This window comes from Coregonus clupeaformis, chromosome 37 (genome assembly GCF_020615455.1).
Source record: "Coregonus clupeaformis isolate EN_2021a chromosome 37, ASM2061545v1, whole genome shotgun sequence".
Classification (NCBI taxonomy): domain Eukaryota; kingdom Metazoa; phylum Chordata; class Actinopteri; order Salmoniformes; family Salmonidae; genus Coregonus; species Coregonus clupeaformis.
In genome coordinates this window covers 20,090,857-20,114,400 of record NC_059228.1, presented here as the reverse complement: position 1 = coordinate 20,114,400, position 23,544 = coordinate 20,090,857, and the positions used below count along the sequence as shown (strand labels likewise).

General features: G+C 43.4%; 1 protein-coding gene across 1 annotated transcript; it reads left to right on the top strand.

Annotated features, from left to right (window-relative positions):
• Positions 1-1,280: 1,280 nt before the first annotated feature.
• On the top strand, positions 1,281-3,988 carry LOC121553406 (protein phosphatase 1 regulatory subunit 3C-B-like). The gene is made up of 2 exons (XM_041866485.2): positions 1,281-1,611; positions 2,028-3,988. The coding sequence occupies exons 1-2, from the start codon at positions 1,598-1,600 to the stop codon at positions 2,959-2,961; spliced, it is 948 nt and encodes a 315-aa protein (XP_041722419.1). The 5' UTR covers positions 1,281-1,597; the 3' UTR covers positions 2,962-3,988.
• Positions 3,989-23,544: the final 19,556 nt, after the last annotated feature.

Genomic DNA, 23,544 nt, shown 5'->3' with positions numbered 1-23,544 from the left:
ATGGATTTACAATGACTCCAGTGATATCGTCATTTAAACATATTTATTGTATCAAAAGGTAGCCTACAGTAGCCTACAATGGCATACAGTATACATTACTACTTGATGGCCAACAGATGCAAATGTATCATTATCCACATTTAATGTCAGTTTCATAACAGAATGTCAAATGTCAATTTGCGCAGGCCCGAGACCCAAGAACTGAGCATGCGTAAAACACTTTGCTTGATACCGTTTTCCATAAGCAAAGTAGACATTAGAATGGAGTTTAAACCACGTCCAAGCAAATGTATCTAATGTGCCCGAAGTCGTTTTCCAGTGCTTTGTCGCCTTTATTTCTTGATGCGCATCAGTTCTAGCGTGTTAATATGTTTTATGGAAAAAGGTTTGGAAGAAAATAGGTGTTTCCATAATGACGATCTAAATAGCCTATTTACACTGGACTTGCGGAGTGCTGCTCTGGCTTCTCTCACTCACGTGACTCAGCCAATAGTGGACTGAGCTGCAGTGCTTTCGCAACATACAGACACACCCACCCCTTAGGCCCTCCCCACCACTCACTCGCTCACTCAGCAACAGCCTGCCACACTGCATGATAGTCAGCAGCAGCAGGTCACAGTGAAATCGATCAAAAAAAAAGAGAAATGCCAATGGCGGCCGCAGTGCAACATAAAAGTAGCCTCAAAACCCGCTTACCAATACATTTTCACCTGTGAAATTTGCAGGAACACTGCGTACATGGCAACCCTGCTTTATGGACACTGTAGCCTCGTTTTAATCCGATTTCTATAATTTGAGGTAGGTTTGGCGACCGGCGCAACCATAATATTATCTGTTTACTGTTAGAAAGTGGCTTTAGATCTTATATCAAAGAGATTCAAATGGATTAATTTGGTCTTAGAGGATGTATAATAATTAACTTATGACCATGGCCCAAAACCAATTGAGCCAATAAATACACTTTAAAATAGCACTCTTGTAAACAATTGATTTAAAAAAATCCCCATATGACCTTTCAAAATGCCCTTGATTTTATCTCTAGGGGGAGATAAAATCATTAAACTGAGATTTGCTAAATGTATATGTTTTTTCCATTAAAATACATTCCTCACTTCTGTCACGCATTCATATTTTTTCCTTTTTAAGGAAATGAGAACATAAACCAGAAATAATGAATTGGCTGTAGCACATCAATACCAGCAGAGGTCTACAATGATGCTCAAATAGAAAGTGTGTCAGTTTGAGGTATCCAAACTGGACCTGCCATACTCAAAACCCAATGTGGATTGGCTAGAGTCCAAGACATATTTGCTCTGATTGGTTAACGCTAAACTCCTCAGATCTTTCATTGGTTGTTTGAGAAACTATGTGAGCAAAATATGCAAATTGGCTCGATGTGGCAGTTGAAATCACTGGCTCTCATGCATTGGGAGACTGAACTGCAGAGAGAGCAAGGTGGGCGTGCCTGCTCAACACTACTGACTGCAAGTTATGAATTCATGACAAGATATTTGAACAAAACTAGTTATTACAGCACATTTTAAAGCATATCTTGTTCAATCATCTTTGTCTTGGAACCTCTCTCTTTATTTTTCAAATGAGTGTCACCAGGTAAGGATTATTGTTTTGTTTTTTAATGTAACCTTACAGTAGATGTTTGCAGTTTAAGGCAATAACTCATTTGGATGGGTTCTACATTTGTAAGCAGAATAATATATTGTATTGATCATTTCAACGTTTTTGGTTTTCATTTAGATTATAGGAATAGCACGATCATGTGAGCTGAACAAAAATCTATGCTTGTCTGGGGAAGTAGATGTTTTCCAAAAATGTTGACTGCCATGTAATGTCACAAGACTAAAAAAACATACATTTAGTAGTAGACATTGACATGTAAATTATAATATAGTGAAGTAAAGTGCATAATGAACACATTTAGATGAACACATTCGGTAAGAGGACCTCAAAAGACCTGAAAAAAATATTTAAGGACTTTAAACGCTTTTTGTTTGTTCCCCTTTCCTCAGGGTCCTCCACGTATTAAATTCATCAGCAATGCCGGTTCCTGTTATGCCTGCAGACATCAATATGCGGATGTACATCACACACTCGCCACCTCTCCGGAGCTTCCTCAGTTCCTATGAGGACTTGAGGGCCAGGAACCGGGCAAACCACTACAAGCCCCTCCGGCCCTGCATCAGCTCCCAGAGGGCCCTGGAGGCCCCCAGTCTGGCCTGGAAGACCACCATGAAGACCCCAAAGGGCAAGAAGAGAGTGGTCTTCGCCGACTCCAAAGGCATGTCCCTCACAGCCATCCACGTCTTTTCAAAGTTTGATGAGGAGCCCGCGCTGTCCAACTTTCAATTTGACCTCATAGACCTGGAGAATACCACTGTGGAGCTGAAGATCAGAACCATGCAAAGCCTGGTGCTGGACTTCCCCCAACCCGCTTCAGACTATCTGGCCTTCCGGAACCGGCTGTTGAAGAACTCTGTGTGCCTGGAAAACTGCACACTGCAGGAGAAGTCACTCACAGGCACCGTGAAAGTCAGAAACCTTGGCTTTCAGAAATCTGTCCAGGTCCGGGTGACCGTTGACTCATGGAAAACCTACACAGACGTTGACTGCACCTTTATGAACAACGTCTACAGTTGCCAGGTAACAGACACATTTGCCTTCATCTTCAAACTGCCCAGTTACGTACCCCCTTCTAACAGAGTCGAATTCTGCATATGCTTCAAGAGCAAAGACCAGGTTTTCTGGGACAATAATGATGGGAAAAACTACATTCTCAAACCAATTGGTTGGAATGTTGAGCTTAAGAAACCAGCAGAGCACAAGAACTCCAGTAAACTACTGGAGATGGGGTGTGACCAGTTTGGAAGTCCCCGCTCATCAAGTGGACTCTTTCGTGGGTTGCAAAGCTGGGGACGAATTGAGAATGGTGCCAACTACTGGTGAAATTAGGGAAGACTTTCAGCTACCGTGAAGAAGTATAACAGGGATGGACTAGGAGCAGAGGGATAGCAGTAGTAGTGACATAACTTATCTTAAAATGTCAGAATCTGCTTTGAATGCAATGAAGCACATCAAGAAATAAAAACTGTATGGAAATATGGACCATGGCTAGATTCTACTACTACCATAGAGATAGATACTTTCTGAATATGATCAGAGAGACGGAGGCAATAGATTTTAATTTTATTTTACATGTGATTCTTGTGTAAAGTAGTTTAGTGCCTTCTCAATATCCTGCCTGTTATAAAACAAAAGTCCATTGAAATTTAAGTTTGACAATCTGTAACCTTGTATGAGCCCATTTTCATTGTTGGAACTTACCGTAAGCAAATGCACTGATTGAGATGAACTTTCTGATTTCCATACATACAGTATGTGGTGGGATTGGACCAATGGGATGTCCTTCATATTGAAGGGTTAGAGTGTTACCATCTATCTTTGAAAAAATCAAAGTTAAATATGAATTTCTCAGTAAATAAAACAAATGATAAAATGCACCTTCAAAATAGTTTTTTTTAGTCAAGACTCGTGTCATTTGATTTATCAACATTGCTGTCTCGTGTATCTCATTTCAAATGCTTATTATTGTATTTTATGCAATATGAAGTTGTATTGATAAGATACAATCAGGAAACGGAATTATCATGGCCTGTTGTCTGTTGTCTCATATAGGAGTATGCTGGTGTGTTTTTCTTTCCCAATAAGTGCCATGATACTGTTATGTCAGTAGGACATAACTGTGCCTTGTGGTGGACCTATTCTAAGTTTAACTGGGCTCTATTAATAGTGATTGTTCTTCTAATTTCTATAAGTGCAATTCTGGTGCGAGTGTTGAGCAGTGGTGTGGCTGAAGTATGTATGTACACTTTTATTTTCTTACTGTGAAGAAAGGTCAGTCATTGTGCTCTTGTATGTGTGCTTAAAGTGTATGTGATCCTTCTAGAAATAAAATGTTATATTGTGCAAAACATTCATGATCCCTAGTCACTTTTTCATCACCTCTTGAGGGGTATGCCTCAATGTAGTGCCTAATAATGGCAAAGCTCTCTTCGTGTCACTGACGCATTGTAAACAGCTGGCTTTGACTGTGAGACATTGGAGAGGGTTGAAGTCATCCCCCTACTACAGACTCCATTTTACACTTTGGTCAGCAGCATGACAAATAGTTGGCTGTTGATCGCTCATGCCAGAGGAGTGCTGAAAGGAAACTTCAGTTTTGCGACACCTTGGTGTTAGAGCTGTGTGGATACATACAGCTGGATATTACATAGCTAGTTCATACGATAGTGGAGCCTTCAAGTTGCAGTGTGCCATTGGTTATTACATAAATAACTTCATACATTTACAGGGGAGAAGGTGAACCGAGTTATATTCTCATCCTTCTCTTCTTTCAGAGGTAGTGATATGCCCAGGCATTATTCTGTCAGTGGAATGTAAATGAAAGTGTTCTCTGACTCCAGTCAGTTTCCTGTAATCTGTTCAGAATCATACCCAGCAGGACACATAACTCCTTTGCCTCAAACAGGAAGAGCCCCCAGGATAAGACCTCTCACCAGCCCCTGAATGATACCAATATCCTGAAACCTCCTGATAAACAACAGTCTCTGCATTATGGATGATGACAATAAAATATCTTCATGCAAGAGGCATTACTGAAAAAACGCTAGAAGCATTCACTACTGTATATCATATCAGACTTGCCTTGAAACAGCCAGTAAACCTCACGTGCCAGTCGGTCAAAGTGAAATATTAACGGAGCACTGACGACTACTTCAGGTTAACATGATAGAAATCATGCAATAAGAACGCAAAAGCAATGGACACCTCCCATGTACAGATGTAGGATCTTAATTTGATCACCCTGTTGCAGTAGAACTTTCGTGCAATACAGGGCATTTTAAACTTGTAGTGTATTTGAGGTTTAAAAAGGCTTCTGAAGTCTGTAATTTCCTCTTTGAAATTTCAGACTTGAATCCACATTTCATGTTGCTGCAAGAAAATGTTCCTGCTGTAGCTAACTGGTTCAGATTATGATCCTACATCTGTAGTATAATATGCTCATAAAAACAGACCCTTTTAAGGTCATCTTTCCCCGGGACTAGGTGCATGAAAACAAATAGTTGTGTGTTTTGAACAGAGGTCCACAACCTATACAAATACAACCTACATTTTCAACTGGTGAAGGTTTGTTGTCCTGTGGGTGCAGGAGACAGTCGTTTTATTGATAAAAACAGTTTTCAGGCAATATTTAATGCAGCTAGTTTAATTTGTCAATTGTATTTTTGCACTGTTCCAGCTATACAGTTGGCCATCATTTGTTTCATCATACTGTGAATCAAGGAGCCTTTGCATGCTTTACTCAGTGTTATCTATGATACAGGTTAGTTAATGATAATCTCACAAGGCACATGAGCCCACACACACCATTCAATTGCATATACAATAGAAACATATATAATAAAACTCTATTTTAGTGCTCTGAAACTAACCCTGAATATTGTGTTACTTGCAAAGTACTTTCAACATTCACTGACGCCATTATGAAGGTGATATGCTTGGCTGAAGGCAGCTCTTTAACATAAACATCCTACCGATGAAGAGGTTTACAAATGGATCACACCTACATAATGTACCTAGACCAGGTGTGGATGTTGGCATTTATGGTGTGTTTTGACATCATCCAGACATAAAAATGGCATTGTGGTGGTTCATAATAAGGGGTGGGAGGTTGAAAAGAAGAGATTAAATATTTTCTCTGAAATTCTGGTGGAACCAAAATACTATTTTGTTTAATAAATTCTCAAAAAAATAATTGAGTTGAACAGAGAACTCACTTCTGACAATAATAGGCAAGGAATTATATCCAGACACGTTGTCGACCTGGAATTAAAATTGATTTTTGGGGGGTTTGTATCTGATGTATGTATTTGATTTACACAACGTGTCTATCACTTTGAAGATGCAAAATATTTTTGTGTGTGAAACAAACAAGAAATAAGACAAAAAAATAATAATCTTGAGCGTGCATAACTATTCACCCACCCCAAAGTCAATACTTTGTAGAGCCACCTTTTGCAGCAATTACAGCTGCAAGTCTCTTGGGGTATGTCTCTATAAGCTTGGCACATCTAGCCACTGGGATTTTTGCCCATTCTTCAAGGCAAAACTGCTCCAGCTCCTTCAAGTTGGATGGGTTCCGCTGGTGTACAGCAATCTTTAAGTCATACCACAGATTCTCAATTGGATTGAGGTCTGGGCTTTGACTAGGCCATTCCAAGACATTGAAATGTTTCCCCTTAAACCACTCAAGTGTTGCTTTAGCAGTATGCTTAGGGTCATTGTCCTGCTGGAAGGTGAACCTCCGTGCCAGTCTCAAATCTCTGGAAGACTGAAACAGGTTTCCCTCAAGAATTTCCCTGTATTTAGCGCCATCCATCATTCCTTAAATTCTGACCAGTTTCCCAGTCCCTGCCGATGAAAAACATCCCCACAGCATGATGCTGCCACCACCATGCTTCACTGTGGGGATGGTGTTCTCGGGGTGATGAGAGGTGTTGGGTTTGTGCCAGACATAGCGTTTTCCTTGATGGCCAAAAAGCTAAATTTTAGTCTCATCTGACCAGAGTACCTTCTTCCATATGTTTGGGGAGTCTCCCACATGCCTTTTGGCGAACACCAAACGTGTTTGCTTATTTTTTTCATTAAGCAATGGCTTTTTTTATGGCCACTCTTCTATAAAGCCCAGCACTGTGGAGGGTACGGCATAAAGTGGTCCTATGGACAGATACTCCGATCTCCGCTGTGGAGCTTTGCAGCTCCTTCAGGGTTATCTTTGGTCTCTTTGTTGTCTCTCTGATTAATGCCCACCTTGCCTGGTCCATTGGTTTTGGTGGGCGGCCCTCTCTTGGCAGGTTTGTTGTGGTGCCATATTCTTTCCATTTTTTAATAATGGATTTAAAATGGTGCTCCGTGGGATGTTCAAAGTTTCGGATATTTTTTTATAACCCAACCCTGATCTGTACTTCTCCACAACTTTGTCCCTGACCTGTTTGGAGAGCTCCTTGGTCTTCATGGTGCCGCTTGCTTGGTGGTGCCGCTTGCTTAGTGGTGTTGCAGACTCTGGGGCCTTTCAGAACAGGTATATATATATACTGAGATCATGTGACAGATCATGTGACACTTGCACACAGGTGGACTTTATTTAACTAATTATGTGACTTCTGAAGGTAATTGGTTGCACCAGATCTTATTTTGGGGCTTCATAGCAAAGGGGGTGAATACATATGCACGCACCACTTTTACATTATTTATTTTGTACATTTCTTTGAAAAAAGTTATTTTTTCATTTCACTTCACCAATTTGGACTATTTTGTGTATGTCCATTACATGACATCCAAATAAAAATCCATTTAAATTACAGGTTGTAATGCAACAAAATAGGAAAAACACCAAGGGGGATGAATACTTTTGCAAGGCACTGTAAATGTGATCTCTGACGAAAGACAGGCTCTCCTCCATCTTGCGTTACAAACACTACACTTAGTAGCAGGGCAAAACTCTGAAGATGATGTACGGCGTAATGAAACACGTCACGATGTAAATTAGGTGAAAACAGTGAAATGATTTCCATCAGAGAGAAAATAGAAAAAGAATAGACACATAACACAAGGAATAAATACACAATGATGATAACTTGGCTATACACACGGGGTACCAGTACCGAGTTGATGTGCAGTGGTACGAGGTAATTGAGGTATATATATATACACACTACATGACCAAATGTATGTGGACACCTGCTTGTCGAACATCTCATTCCAATATCATGGGCATTAATATGGAGTTGGTCCCCCCTTTGCTGCTATAACAGCCTCCACTCTTCTTTGAAGGCTTTCCACTAGATGTTTGAACGTTGCTGCGGAGACTTGCTTCCATTCAACCACAAGCGCATTAGTGAGGTCGGGCACTGATGTTGGGCGATTAGGCCTGGCTCGCAGTCGGCGTTCCAATTCATCCCAAAGGTGTTCGATGGGGTTGAGGTCAGGGCTCTGTGCACGCCAGTCAAGTTCTTCCATACTGATCTCGACAAACCATTTCTGTATGGACCTCGCTTTGTGCAGCGGGGCATTGTCATGCTGAAACAGGAAAAGGCCTTCCCCAAACTGTTGCCACAAAGTTGGAAGCACAGAATCGTCTAGAATGTCATTGTATGCTGTAGCGTTAACATTTCCCTTCACTGGAACTAAGAGGCCTAGCCCGAACCATGAAAAACAGCCCCAGACCATTATTCGTCCTCCACCCAACTTTACAGTTGGCACTATGCATTGGGGCAGGTAACGTTCTCCTGGCATCCGCCAAACCCAGATTAGTCCGTCGGACTGCCAGATGGTGAAGCGTGATTCATCACTCCAGAGAACACGTTTCCACTGCTCCAGAGTTCAATGGCGACGAGCTTTACACTACTCCAGCCGACACTTGGCATTGCGCATGGTGAACTTAGGCTTGTGTGAAGCTGCTCGGCCATGGAAACCCATTTCATGAAGCTACCGACGAACAGTTCTTGTGCTGACGTTGCTTCCAGAGGCAGTTTGGAACTCAGTAGTGAGTGTTGCAACCGAGGACAGACAATTTTTACGCGCTATACGCTTCAGCACCAGGCAGTCCCGTTCTGTGAGCTTGTGTGGCCTACCACTTCGTGACCGGGGCAGCTCTAGCAGGGCAGAAATGTGACGAAGTGACTTGTTGGAAAGGTGGCATCCTATGACAGTGCCACGTTGAAAGTCACTGAGCTCTTCAGTAAGGCCATTCTACTGCCAATGTGTCTATGGAGATTGCATGGCTGTGTGCTCGATTTTATACACCTGTCAGCAGCGGGTGTGGCTGAAATAGCCGAATCCACTAATTTGAAGGGGTGTCCACATACTTTTGTATATACAGTGTATGTACATTTGGGTAGTGGTAAAGCAACTAGGCAACAGGATAGATTTTATTTATTTATTTTATTTTTATTTCACCTTTATTTAACCAGGTAAGCCAGTTGAGAACAAGTTCTCATTTACAACTGCGACCTGGCCAAGATAAAGCAAAGCAGTGCGATAAAAACAACAACACAGAGTTACATATGGGGTAAAACAAAACATAAAGTCAAAAAATACAACAGAAAATATATATACAGTGTGTGCAAATGTAGCAAGTTATGGAGGTAAGGCAATAAATAGGCTATAGTGCAAAATATTTACAATTAGTATTAACACTGGAATGATAGATGTGCAAGAGATTATGTGCAAATAGAGATACTGGGGTGCAAATGAGCAAAATAATTAACAATATAGGGATGAGGTAGTTGGGTGGGCTAATTTCAGATGGGCTGTGTACAGGTGCAGTGATCGGTAAGGTGCTCTGACAACTGATGCTTAAAGTTAGTGAGGGAGATAAGAGTCTCCAGCTTCAGAGATTTTTGCAATTCGTTCCAGTCATTGGCAGCAGAGAACTGGAAGGAATGGCAGCCAAAGGAGGTGTTGGCTTTGGGGATGACCAGTGAGATATACCTGCTGAAGCGCATACTACGGGTGGGTGTTGCTATGGTGACCAATGAGCTAAGATAAGGCGGGGATTTGCCTAGCAGTGATTTATAGATGGCCTGGAGCCAGTGGGTTTGACGACGAACAGGTAATGAGGACCAGCCAACAAGAGCGTACAGGTCACAGTGGTGGGTAGTGTATGGGGCTTTGGAGACAAAACGGATGACACTGTGATAGATTACATCCAATTTGCTGAGTAGAGTGTTGGAGGCTATTTTGTAAATGACATCACCGAAGTCAAGGATCGGTAGGATAGTCCGTTTTACGAGGGCATGTTTGGCAGCATGAGTGAAGGAGGCTTTGTTGCGAAATAGGAAGCCGATTCTGGATTTAACTTTGGATTGGAGATTCTTAATGTGAGTCTGGAAGGAGAGTTTACAGTCTAACTAGACACCTAGGTATTTGTAGTTGTCCACATACTCTAGGTCAGACCCGTCGAGAGTAGTGATTCTAGTCGGGTGGACGGGTGCCAGCAGCGTTCGATTGAAGAGCATGTATTTAGTTTTACTAGTGTTTAAGAGCAGTTGGAGGCTACTGAAGGAGTGTTGTATGGCATTGAAGCTCGTTTGGAGGTTTGTTAACACAGTGTCCAATGAAGGGCCAGATGTATACAAAATGGTGTCGTCTGCGTAGAGGTGGATCTGAGAGTCACCAGCAGCAAGAGCGACATCATTGATATACACAGAGAAAAGAGTTGAACCCCGTGGCACCCCCATAGAGACTGCCATAGGTCCAGACAACAGGCCCTCCGATTTGACACATTGAACTCTATCTGAGAAGTAGTTGGTGAACCAAGCGAGGCAGTCATTTGAAAAACCAAGGCTATTTAGTCTGCCAATAAGAATGCGGTGGTTGACAGAGTCGAAAGCCTTGGCCAGGTCGATGAAGACGGCTGCACAGTACTGTCTATTATCGATTGCGGTTATAATATCGTTTAGGACCTTGAGCGTGGCTGAAGTGCACCCATGACCAGCTCGGAAACCGGATTGCATACCGGAGAAGGTACGGTGGGATTCGAAATGGTCGGTGATCTGTTAGTTAACTTGGCTTTCAAAAACTTTCGAAAGGCAGGGCAGGATGGATATAGGTCTGTAACAGTTTGGATCTAGAGTGTTACCCCCTTTGAAGAGGGGGATGACCGCGGCAGCTTTCCAATCTCTGGGGATCTCAGACGTTACGAAAGAGAGGTTGAACAGGCTAGTAATAGGGGTTGCGGGGGGGATGGACAAGTTGCAGCGGAGGGTGCAGAGCTGGTGGCCGGGGTAGTGGTAGCCAGGTGGAACACATGGCCAGCCGTAGCAAAATGCTTGTTGAAATTCTCGATTATTGTAGATTTATCAGTGGTGATAGTGTTTCCTAGCCTCAGTGCAGTGGGCAGCTGGGAGGAAGTGCTCTTATTCTCCATGGACTTTACAGTGTCCCAAAACTTTTTGGAGTTAGTGCTACAGGATGCAAAATTCTGTTTGAAAAAGTTAGCCTTTGCTTTCCTAACTGCTTGTGTATATTGGTTCCTAACTAAAAGTTGCATATCGTGGGGGCTATTTGATGCTAATGCAGTACGCCACAGGATGTTTTTGTGCTGGTCAAGGGCAGTCAAGTCTGAGGAGAACCAGGGGCTATATCTGTTCTTAGTTCTGTATTTTTTGAACGGGGCATGTTTATTTAAGATTGAGAGGAAATTACTTTTAAAGAACAACCAGGCATCCTCTACTGACGGAATGAGATCTAAATCCATCCAGGATACCTGGGCCAGGTCAATTAGGAAGGCCTGCTCGCTAAAGTGTTTTAGGGAGCGTTTGACAGTGATGAGGGGTGGTCGTTTGACCGCGGACCCGTTACGGACGCAGGCAATAAGGCAGTGATCGCTGAGATCCTGGTTGAAGACAGCAAAGGTGTATTTAGAGGGTAAGTTAGTCAGGATAATATCTATGAGGGTACCCATGTTTACGGATTTAGGGTTGTACCTGGTAGGTTTGTTGATAATTTGTGTGAGATTGAGGGCATCTAGTTTGGATTGTAGGTGTTAAGCATATCCCAATTTAGGTCACCAAGCAGTACGAACTCTGAGGATAAATGGGGGGCAATCAATTCACATATGGTGTCCAGGGCACAGCTGGGGGCTGAGGGGGGTCTGTATGAAGCGGCAACAGTGAGAGACTTATTTCTGGAAAGGTGGATTTTTAGAAGTAGAAGCTCAAACTGTTTGGGCACAGACCTGGATAGTATGATAGAGCTCTGCAGGCTATCTCTACAGTAGATTGCAACTCCACCCCCTTTGGCAGTTCTATCTAGACGGAAAATGTTATAGTTGGGGATGGAAATTTCAGAATTTTTGGTGGCCTTCCTAAGCCAGGATTCAGACACTGCTAGAACATCAGGGTTGGCGGAGTGTGCTAACGCAGTGAATAACTCAAACTTAGGAAGGAGACTTCTGATATTAACATGCAAGAAACCAAGGCTTTTACGGTTACAGAAGTCAACAAATGATAGCGCCTGGGGAGTAGGAGTGATACTGGGGGCTGTAGGGCCTGGGTTAGCCTCTACATCACCAGAGGAACAGAGGAGGACTAGAATAAGGATACGGCTAAAGGCTTTAAGAACTGGTCTTCTAGTGCGTTGGGTACAGAGAATAAAGGGGGCAGATTTCCGGCCGTTGTAGAAAAGATTCAGGGCATTATGTACAGACAAGGATATGGAAGGATATGAGTACAGTGGAGGTAAACCTAAGCGTTGGGTAACAATGAAAGAGATAGCATCACTGGAGGCACCGATTGAGTCGGTCTCCACGTGTATGGGGGGTGGGACAAAGGAGCTATCTAAGGCAGGTTTATCTGGGCTGGGGGATCTACAGTGAAATAGTACAATAAGAAATAACCGAAACAGCAATAAGCAAACCATATTGACATGGGAGAGAGGCATAAAGCAATCACAGGTGTAATTTGAGAGAGCTAAGACAACGCTGGTAATGGCGACACAGTTTGGGCTGAGGCTAAACATAAACAGGATGCGGTACCGTAAAAAGGAACAGTCCAGCAGGCATCAGCTGTATAGCTGAGTTATCATAAGGTCCGGTGAACAGCGATAGGATAGTTCGGAGGTAGTTCGGGGGCTGCTAAAGCACTAGCGAGCAAGAGGCCACGGCTAGCGTGTGCTAGCGGGCCGGGGCTAGCAGATGGAATCTTCGTGGTCGACGTCGTAACGGGAAGCCTGTTGTAACCACATCAGACGATTTCGTCGGCAGACCAGTCGTGTTGGATCGGCGGGGCTCCGTGTCAACACTAGGTGGTCCCGTCCGGTTGACAGAGAGGTAGATAGCCGGGAGATGGGCCTGGCTCATCTCATGGGCCTGGCTCAAAGCTAGCTCAGGCTGATTAGCCAAACCACAACGGCAATTTTGTTGCAGCTAGCTGGTAGCGATGAATCCGGTGTTAAAGGTCCAGTGATTCAGTGATTCCGGCAGAAAAACAATATGTTCTGGGTCGATAACGCGCTGTGCAGACAGTGCAGACTGGCTGAATAATAGTCCAGGCTAGAGCTGGCTGGTAGGTGGTGCAGGCCACAGACAATGGTGAAAAACCGCTAACGGTAGCTAATAGCAAGTAGCTAGTTACCTGGCTACTCCCGTCCGGTAGACCGAGAGGTAGATAGCCGGGATATGGGCCTGGCTCTAGGCTAGCTCGAGGCTAACTGGTGCTTGCATCGGGGGCAGTGGTGATTAGCCAAACAGCAACATCCATTCGGTTGCGGCTAGCTAGTTGCCATCCGGTGATTAATGTCTAGTGATTAAATCATTCCGGGCAGAAAAATCCAATGTTCTGGGTGAAATACCACTAACTGTGGCTAATAGCAAGTAGCTAGTTAGCTGGCTAGCTAGTTTCACCTGGAGATTCTAGATAAAAGGTAAGTCAATAATAGAATCCGTTCCACATTGAGTGAGGCGGATTGCAGGAAAGTATATTTTGTAGAAGGATGAAAAGTCTGATAGGGAAATATGTACGAAAAATACAAAAAAACAGGGTATTTACAGGCTATTTACAGACACACGACAAAAACACGACTGCACTGCTACGCCATCTTGGAACTTCACTAAAGTACTAGTATTAGATAATAAGCAGTAGCAGTGTATGTGATCAGTCAAAAGAGTTAGTGCAAAGGGGGGTCAATGCAGATAGTCTGAGTAGCTATTTGGTTAACTATTTAGCAGTTTTATGACTTGGTGTTAGAAGCTGTTCAAGGTCCTGTTGGTTCCAAACTTGGGGCATTGGTACCGCTTGCCATGCGGCAGCAGAGAGAATAGTTTATGACTTGGGTGGCTGGAGTCTTTGCCAATGTTTAGGGCATTCTTCTGACACTGCCTGGTATAGAGGTCCTGGATGGCAGGGAGCTCGGCCCCAGTGATGTACTGGACTGTACTACCTTCTGTAACGCCTTGCGCTCAGATGCCAAGCAGTTGCCATACCAAGCGGTGATGCAGCCAGTCAATATGCTCTCAATGGTGCAGCTGTATATTCTTTTGAGGATCTGAGGGCCCATGCCAAATATTTTCAGCCTCCTGAGCGGGAAGAGGCATTGTCGTGCCTTCTTCACAACTGTGTTGATGTGTGTGGACCGTGTTAATTCCTTAATGATGTGGACACAGAGGAACTTGAAGCACTCAACCTGCTTCACTACAGCTCCGTCGATGTGGATGGGGGGGGTGCTCGGCCCTCCGTTTCCTGTAGTCAACGATCAGCTCTTTTGTCTTGCTGACGTGAGGGAAAGGTTGTTCTCCTGGCACCACACTGCCAGGTCACTGACCTCCTCCCTATAGGCTGTCTCATCATCGTTGGTGATCAGGCCTACCACCGTTGTGTTGTCAGCGAACTTAATGATGGTTTTGGACTAAGCACGCACCTCTGAGGGGCCCCCAGGTTGAGAGTCAGCGTGGCGGAAGCATTGTTGCCTACCCTCAGCACCTGAGCACGGCCCGTCAGGAAGTCCAGGATCCAGTTGCAGAGGGAGGTGTTCAGTCCCAGGGTCCTGGGCTTAGTGATGAGCTTGGAGCGATAGTAATTTGGACAGGTTACCTTGGCGTTCTTGACACAGGGACTATGGTGGTCTGCTTTAAACAAGTAGGCATTACAGACATGGTCAGGGAGAGGTTGAAAATGTCAGTGAAGACACTTACCAGCTGATCAGTGCATGCTCTGAGTATGCATCCTGGTAATCCACCTGGCTCCGCGGCCTTGTGAATGTTGACCTGTTTAAAAGGTCTTACTTACATCGGCTACGGCGAGCGAGATCACACAGTTGTCCGCAACAGCTGGTGCTCTCGTGCATGGTTCAGTGTTGACTGCCTCGAAGTGAGCATAGAAGGCATTTACAGTGCCTTCAGAAAGTATTCATACCTCTTGACTTATTCCACATTTCGTTGTGTTACAGCCTGAATTTTAAATGGATTAAATAGATTCATTTTCTCACCCATCTACACACAATACCCCATAATGATAAAGTGAAAACATGTTTTTAGAAATAATACAGAAATATCAAATTTACATAAGTATTCACACCCCTGAGTCAATACTTTGTAGAAGCACCTTCGGCAGAGATTACAGCTGTGGATCTTTCTTGGTGAGTCTCGAAGAGCTTTCCATACCTGGATTGTGCAACATTTGCCCAGTATTATTTTCAAAATTCTTCAAGCTCTGTCAAATGTGTTGTTGATCATTGCTAGACAACCATTTTCAGGTCTTGCCATAGATTTTCAAGTAGATTTAACTCAAAACTGTAACTCAGCCAATTCAAGAACATTCACTGTCTTCTTGGTAAGCAACTCCAGTGTAGATTTGGCCTTGTGTCTTAGGTTATTGTCCTGCTGAAAGGTGAATTCATCTCTCAGTGTCTGGTGGAAAGCAGACTGAACCAGGTTTTTTCTCTAGGATTTTTCCTGTGCTTAGCTCCATTCGGTTTGTTTTTTATCCTGAAAAACTCCCCAGTCCTTAATGATTACAAGCATAACCATAACATGATTCAGCCACCACTATGCTTGAAAATATGGAGAGTGGTACTCAGTTATATGTTATATTGGATTTGCCCCAAACATAACACTTTGTATCAGTGGAAGCTACTGAGGGGAGGACGGCTCATAATAATGGCTGGAACTGAGAAAATGGAATGGCATCAAACACATAGAAACCATGTGTTTGATACCATTCCACCTAAGCCGCCCCAGCCACCAACTTCCTGTGCTTTGTATTCAGAAAAGTTCATTATTTTGCCACATTTTTTGCAGTAGTACTTTAGTGCCTTGTTGCAAACAGGTGCATGTTTGGGAATATTTTTGTTCTGTATAGGCTTCCTTCTTTTCACTCTGTCAATTAAGTTAGTATTGAGGAGTAACTATAATGTTGTTGATCCGTCCTCAGTTTAGTCCTATCACAGCCATTAAAAACTATTTTATAGCCATATTACATCCATTAAACTCTGTTTTAAAGTCTCCTTTAAAACTCCTCCTCTGGACGTATCTCAGCAAAAAGAGTGGAGAGGGAAACATCTTTATTCTGTTCAGCAATCAACTGCTTCCTACACATTGAAGTTTCAACTGTAGGAACCCTCTCCTCCTTCAGTGGTCCTACAAACATGCTCACCTTTGGAGTTTTCAAAGGAGAGGTCAACTCAGGAAGTTTAGCGAAATCAGGATCACCCATAAACATCTCGGACAGATTGACCATGGTGGGATCGCTGACATCCTCCTCAACACTAGACCTGCTCCCGGTGACTTTCTTCGACATAGCATGTGTAACGGCACAAGCGGAGAACACTAGGGTACTTTTCCTCTACTCTGGGTTCCTTACAAATGACAGGATTTGGCACGACCTTCCCTCCAGAAAAATCGTTTCACAAAATAAATGAGACCCCCTTCACCGGTAGGCTAGGCCTCACACCAATGACAATGAAACCAGAAATAAGATCAGACTTGAGTTCCACATTATACAAAGGAACTTCCATGCGACCCAACTCCACGCCTTTTACTAACACACTGTAACCAGTTGCTGAAATGTCTGACAAAGGCAAAACACCCTCCAAAATGAAGGATTGGGCTGCCCCAGTGTCTCGCAGTATCTTCACCGGCTGCTTAAAAGCATCGCCACTCTGCAGAGACAATAGCCTGTCTGAAAAAAAAGGGTTCATACACATCTGATCCAAAATCTTGTTTATGAGATAACCCAGTCCAAACCAGAAACTTAACGGGCTGGAGTGCTCCCACAAGAAGAAACAGCTTTTTCTCACTATAATTTTTCTGTTTCAACTTAGGACACTGAGAGACAATGTGTCCTTTCTCACGGCAATAATGACAAACTGGCAGATACGAAAAACCAGTCTTCTGCCGATCTTTATCTTTGGGCACTGTAGAAAAAGACTGAAACCTCACAGTAGGAGGTGACTTCTTTGGATTGCTTTTTGCGTAGGGATAACTACTGGGTGCTTTGTTTGTGAAGGTAGTTTTGTGTCAACGCAAACTCATCTGCCGGAAATGCAGCTTTCTCAAGATTGATATCCATAAATGTAGGTAGCAACTTTTTCATGAAGGCAATTCTTGAACTGCTCGAGAAGTATGAGAGTCTTTAAATCCTCAAGGTCCTTGATCTCTTGAGAACCACACCACCGATCAAAAAGACATGCTTGTTCCCGTGCAAACTCAACATGGCTTTGTGATTTTGGCTTTCGTAATTTACGGAACTGTTGTCTGTATGCCTCTGGGACCAACTCGTAAACCCGAAGGATAACAGCTTTAACAGTGTCATAATCTGAACTCTGGTCAAGAGATAAAGTGGCGTACACTTTCTGAGATTTTCCCACAAGAACACTTTGGAGGAGCAGTGACCAAATGTCTCGCAGCCATTTTAGGGATGTCGCCATCCGCTCAAACAAAGTAAACTATACATCCACCTCTTTTTTGTCATCCTCCCTCTCCGGAAGGATTTCCTCCTCCACCAAAGCAGTATAAACTAACTCTTTGACTACCGCTTTCGAATCGGCATTTGCAACTTTGATGTCATAATGCTTTGCAATGAGCAGATTCGCCTTCGTACTTTTATGTAGCATCTCCCATGTAGGGTTTTCCACAAATGCTTCCAACTTAAAGACATGGCTTTATATATATATATATATATATATATATATATATATATATATATATATATATATATATATATATATATATATATATATATATATATATATTTAAATATATAAGCCTGTGTGTTTATGCAACTTTCAAAATGATTCCACCAATCTTATAACCCCTTTGGGTGAATGTCAGTGACAAACACTCAAATATCTGGGCACAGCAGAGTTTCAAAGTTGGTGATTAGAGCGACTATCATACTCATCATGGGAAACAATTATCCCGGACGAGCCCCCATTTTGTTACGTTCCCACTAGACAAACTCAAAATATCGCTAAAAAGGAAAATCTCTGACAACCAAAGCAAAACAGAAAGGGGTTCAAAAGGGGTTCTGAAAGGCCCACTGAATGTTGGCAAAGCCACTAGTAAGGGGTTCTAAAAGACACCCACAATGGACGCCCAACTAGGTTTGCCTCTGAAAAGACAAACTAAAAGAAAAACCCACAACAATTTAAGATAGGGAGTAAAAATAATATGGATCAAAACAAACAGGGGGAAACAAAAAAAATCAGGCTTCTTTCAAACTTAAATAGGTTGCGCTCAAACTCGCACCTCAGCTGACGTGAGGTGTAGCTCTCCCAACATCTCTCAAGCTCAACTGGAGCACTGGGCCAGCCACTCTTAAATATCACCTGGGCTAGCACAGGTGAAACACCTTCCGACTAATGAGATGGACAAGCCAGCACAGGTGTAACACTTACTTACTAACGAGGTGACACCAATCGTTGAGCCCTACGTGCTAACGTGTTACCTTGAAATACAAATGGCAACCAAAACCGGTAACATGTTGTTGATCCATCCTCAGTTTTCTCCTATCACACCCATTAAAGTTTTTTACAGCCATATTACATCCATTAAACTCTGTTTTAAAGTCACCATTGCCCTCATGGTGAAATCCCAGAGTGGTTTCCTTCCTATCTGGCAACTGAGTTAGGAAGGACACCTTTATCTTCGTAGTGACTGGGTGTATTGATAAACTATCCATGTTCAAAGGGATATTCAATGTTTGCTTTTTTTTTTACCCATCTACCAATAGGTGCCCTACTTTGCGAAGCATTGGAAAACTTCCCTGGTCATTGTGGTTGAATCTGTGTTTGAAATTCTCTGCTCGACTGAGGGACCTTATAGATAATTGTATGTGTGGGGTAAAGAGATGAGGTAGTCATTCAAAAATCATATTAAACACAATTTTTGCACATAGAGTGAGTCCATGCAACTTATTGTGACTTGTTAAGCAAATTTTTTTATCCTGAACTTTTTTAGGCTTGCCATAACAAAGGGGTTGAATGCTTATTGATTCAAGACATTTAAGAGTTTCATTTTAAATTCATTTGTAAACATTTTGAAAAACATAATTACACTTTGACATTATGGGGTATTGTGTGTAGGCCAGTAACACAAAATCTAAATTTAATCCATTTTAAATTTAGGCTGTAAGTGAAGGGGTGTGAATACTTTCTGAAGGCACTGTAGCTCGTCTGGTAGGCTCGCGTCACTGGGCAGCTCGCGGCTTTGTTTCCTTTTGTAATCCGTGATAGTTTGCAAGCCCGGCCACATCCGACAAGCATCAGAGCTGGCATAGTAGGATTCGATTTTAGTCCTGTATTGACGGTTTGCCTGTTTAATGGCTCGTTGGAGGTCACAGTGGGATTTCTTATAAGCATCCGGATTAGTGTCCCGCTCCTTGAAAGTGGCAGCCTTTAGCTCAGTGCGGATGTTGCCTGTAATCCATGGCTTCTGGTTGGGGTACGTATGGTCACTATGGGGATGACGTCTTCAATGCACTTATTAAGGAAGCCAGTGACTGATGTGGTAAACTTCTCAATGTTATCGGATGAATCCCACAACATATTCCAGTCTGTGCTAGCAGAACAGTCCTGTAGCTTAGCATCCACTTCATCGGACCACTTCCATATTGAGTGCGACGCTGGTACTTCTTGTTTTGAGTTTTTGCTTGTAAGCAGGAATCAGAGTTATGGTCAGATTTGCCATAGCAAGGGCGAGCCTTTTATTCGTTTCTGTGTGTGGAGAAAGGTGATCAAGAGTTTTGTCGCCTCTAGTTGCACAGGTGACAATGAGGTAAAACGGATTTCAGTTTCCCTGCATTAAAATCACCTGCCACAAGAAGCGCTGGCTCTGGATGTGCATTTTCTTGTTTGCTAATGGCTCATTACAGCTCGTTGAGTGTGGTCTTAGTGCCAGCATCGGTTTGTGATGGTAAATAAACAGCTACAAAAAATATAGATTAAAACTCTCTTGGTAAATAGTATGGTCTGCAGCTTACCATGAGGTATTCTAATTCAGGCAAGCAAAAACTTGAGACTTTCTTAACATTAGAGATCACGCACCAGCTGCTGTTAACCAAAGAGACACACCCCTCCCCCCTAGCCTTACCCGAAGCTGCCGTCCTGTCTAGACGATGCATGGAGAAACCCGCAAGATATACAGCTGTGGAAAAAATTAAGAGACCACTGCAAATATTTCTTAAATCAGCATCTCTACATGTATGACAGCCATTCCATTCCAGTGACTGTTGAATTCCAACACAGGCACACCTCATTCTACTGAATTAGGTACTGATTAGGTGATCACATGAACCAAATCTTATTTAACGAGGAAAAGTATAAAAACCACTGCTGTGGTCATCACTATCCTCTTGCAATAGGACCAGCTGGATGGCAAAAACAGTGCTAATAGTACCTCAAAAGTAATATTAATCAAAAAATAACTATTGACCATGCCAAAAGAGTTGAAAAGGAAAGTTTTGAGTGAGGAAAAGAAGGGTTCAATTCTGGCTTTACTGGCAGAGTGATACAGTGAGCGTCAGGTTGCTTCCATCCTTAAAATTTCAAAGACGGCGGTTCATAAGAACAAGGTCAAGCAGCAGACATTGGGGACAACAAAGCTACAGACTGGCAGAGGGCGAAAACAACTCTCTACTGACCGGGATGACCGCCAACTCATTCGAATGTCACTCAACAACCGTAGGATGACATCAAGTGACCTACAAAAAGAATGGCAAATGGCAGCTGGGGTGAAGTGCACGGCGAGGACGGTTCAAAACAGGCTTCTAGGGGCAGGGCTGAAGTTGTGCAAAGCTAGAAAAAAGCCCTTCATCAATGAGAAGCAAAGAAGAGCCAGGCTGAGGTTTGCAAAAGACCATAAGGATTGGACCATAGTGGACTGGAGTAAGGTCATCTTCTCTGATGAGTCCAATTTTCAGCTTTGCCCAACATCTGGTCATCTAATGGTTAGACGGCGACCTGGAGAGGCCTACAAGCCACAGTGTCTCGCACCCACTGTGAAATTTGGTGGAGGATCTGTGATGATATGGGGGTGCTTCAGCAAGGCTGAAATCGGGCAGATTTGTCTTTGTGAAGGACGCATGAATCAAGCCACGTACAAGGTTGTCCTGGAAGAAAACTTGCTTCCTTTTGCTCTGACATTGTTCCCCAACTCTGAGGACTGGTTTTTCCAGCAGGACAATGCGCCATGCCACACAGCCAGGTCAATCAAGGTGTGGATGGAGGACCACCAGATCAAGACCCTGTCATGGCCAGCCCAATCTCTTGACCTGAACCCCATTGAAAACTTCTGGAATGTGATCAAGAGGAAGATGGATGGTCACAAGATATCAAACAAAGCTGAGCTGCTTGAATTTTTGCGCCAGGAGTGGCATAAAGTCACCCAACATCAATGTGAAAGACTGGTGGAGAGCATGCCAAGACGCATGAAAGCTGTGATTGAAAATCAGGGTTATTCCATCAAATATTGATTTCTGAACTCTTCCTAAGTTAAAACATTACTATTGTGTTGTTTAAAAATGAACATGAACTTATTTTCTTTGCATTATTCGAGGTCTGACAACACTGCATCTTTTTTGTTATTTTGACCAGTTGTCATTTTCTGCAAATAAATACTCTAAATGACAATATTTTTATTTAGAATTTGGGAGAAATGTTGTCAGTAGTTTATAGAATAAAACAAAAATGTTATTTTTACCCAAACGCATACCTATAAATAGTAAAACCAGAGAAACTGATAATTTTGCAGTGGTCTCTTAATTTGTTCCGCAGCTGTATATTATCTATTATCTGTCATATCCTCACATGGTCTCTCCTATCATTGCTATGCAGACGACACCCAATTAATTTTCTCCTTTCCCCCTTCTGATAACCAGGTGGCGAATCGCATCTCTGCATGTCTGGCAGACATATCAGTGTGAACCTCGGCATGATGGAGCTGCTCTTCCTCCCGGGGAAGGACTGCCCGCTCCATGATCTCGCCCTCATGGTTGACAACTCCATTGTGTCCTCCTCCCAGAGTGCAAAGAGCCTTGGCGTGACCCTGGACAACACCCTGTTGTTCTCCGCTAACATCAAAGCGGTGACCCGATCCTGCAGGTTCATGCTCTACAACATTCGCAGAGGACGACCCTACCTTACACAGAAAGTGGCACAGGTCCTAATCCAGGCACTTGTCATCTCCCGTCTGGATTACTGCAACTCGCTGTTGGCTGGGCTCCCTGCCTGTGCCATTAAACCCCTACAACTTATCCAGAACGCAGCCGCCCGTCTGGTGTTCGACCTTCCCATGTTCTCTCATGTCACCCCGCTCCTCCGCACACTCCACTGGCTTCCAGTTGAGGCTCGCATCTACAACAAGACCATGGTGCTTGCCTACGGAGCTGTGAGGGGAACGGCACCTCCTTACCTTCAGGCTCTGATCAGACCCTACATCCAAATGAGGGCACTACGTTCATCCACCTCTGGCCTGCTAGCTCTCCTACCTCTACAGAAGCACAGTTCCCGCTCAGCCCAGTCAAAGCTATTTGCTGCTCTGATACCCCAATGGTGGAACAAGCTCCCCCACGACGCCAGGACAGCGGAGTCACTGACCACCTTCCGGAGACACTTGAAACCCTACCTCTTTAAAGAAATAATAATAATAATAATAATAATATGCCATTTAGCAGACGCTTTTATCCAAAGCGACTTACAGTCATGTGCGCATACATTTTTTACGTATGGGTGGTCCCGGGGATCAAACCCACTACCCTGGTGTTACAAGCGCCGCGCTCTACCAGCTGAGAGTAGAGGTGGAATACCTGGAATAGTATCAAGTAATCCTTCTACCCCCCCCCCCCCCCCCCCCCCCCCATTAAAAAAAAGAAGAAAAAAGTGGTTGTCCCACTGGGTATCATAAGTTGAATGCACCAATTTGTAAATCGCTCTGGATAAGAGCGTCTGCTAAATGATGTAAATGTAAATGTAAAATCTATGTCCTTATTCAGCCAAGACTCTGAGAAACATAGGATATTACAGTTCTTCAAGTCCCATTGATAGGATAGTCTCGAATTGAGTTCATCCAGTTTGTTCTCCAGTAACTGTACTTTCGCCAACAGAACAGAGGGCAATGTAATCTTGTTAGGAGGCCACCTCGCCTGCCTCTTTTTCGCCGCTGCTTCCTCTTTCGAGTCCAGGGAATTAGGGGTTGGTCCGTAGTCAGCAGAATGCCTAGATCTGCCGACTCGTTGAAGTAGAAATCTTCATCCAAATCGAGGTTAGTGATCGCTGTTCCGATGTCCAGAAGCCATTTTTGGTCATAGGAGACATTGTGTACAAAAAAAGTTATCCACTGCTATCCACTGCAGCGCCATATCATCTTAACCACAGTCATCTCCACAGTCTCTTAAGAGCACACTTATGTGATATTATGGTATTTCTTTCATTACTGCAAAAAAGGGCTCTGCACCATGAGAAATAGGGACACTGCAC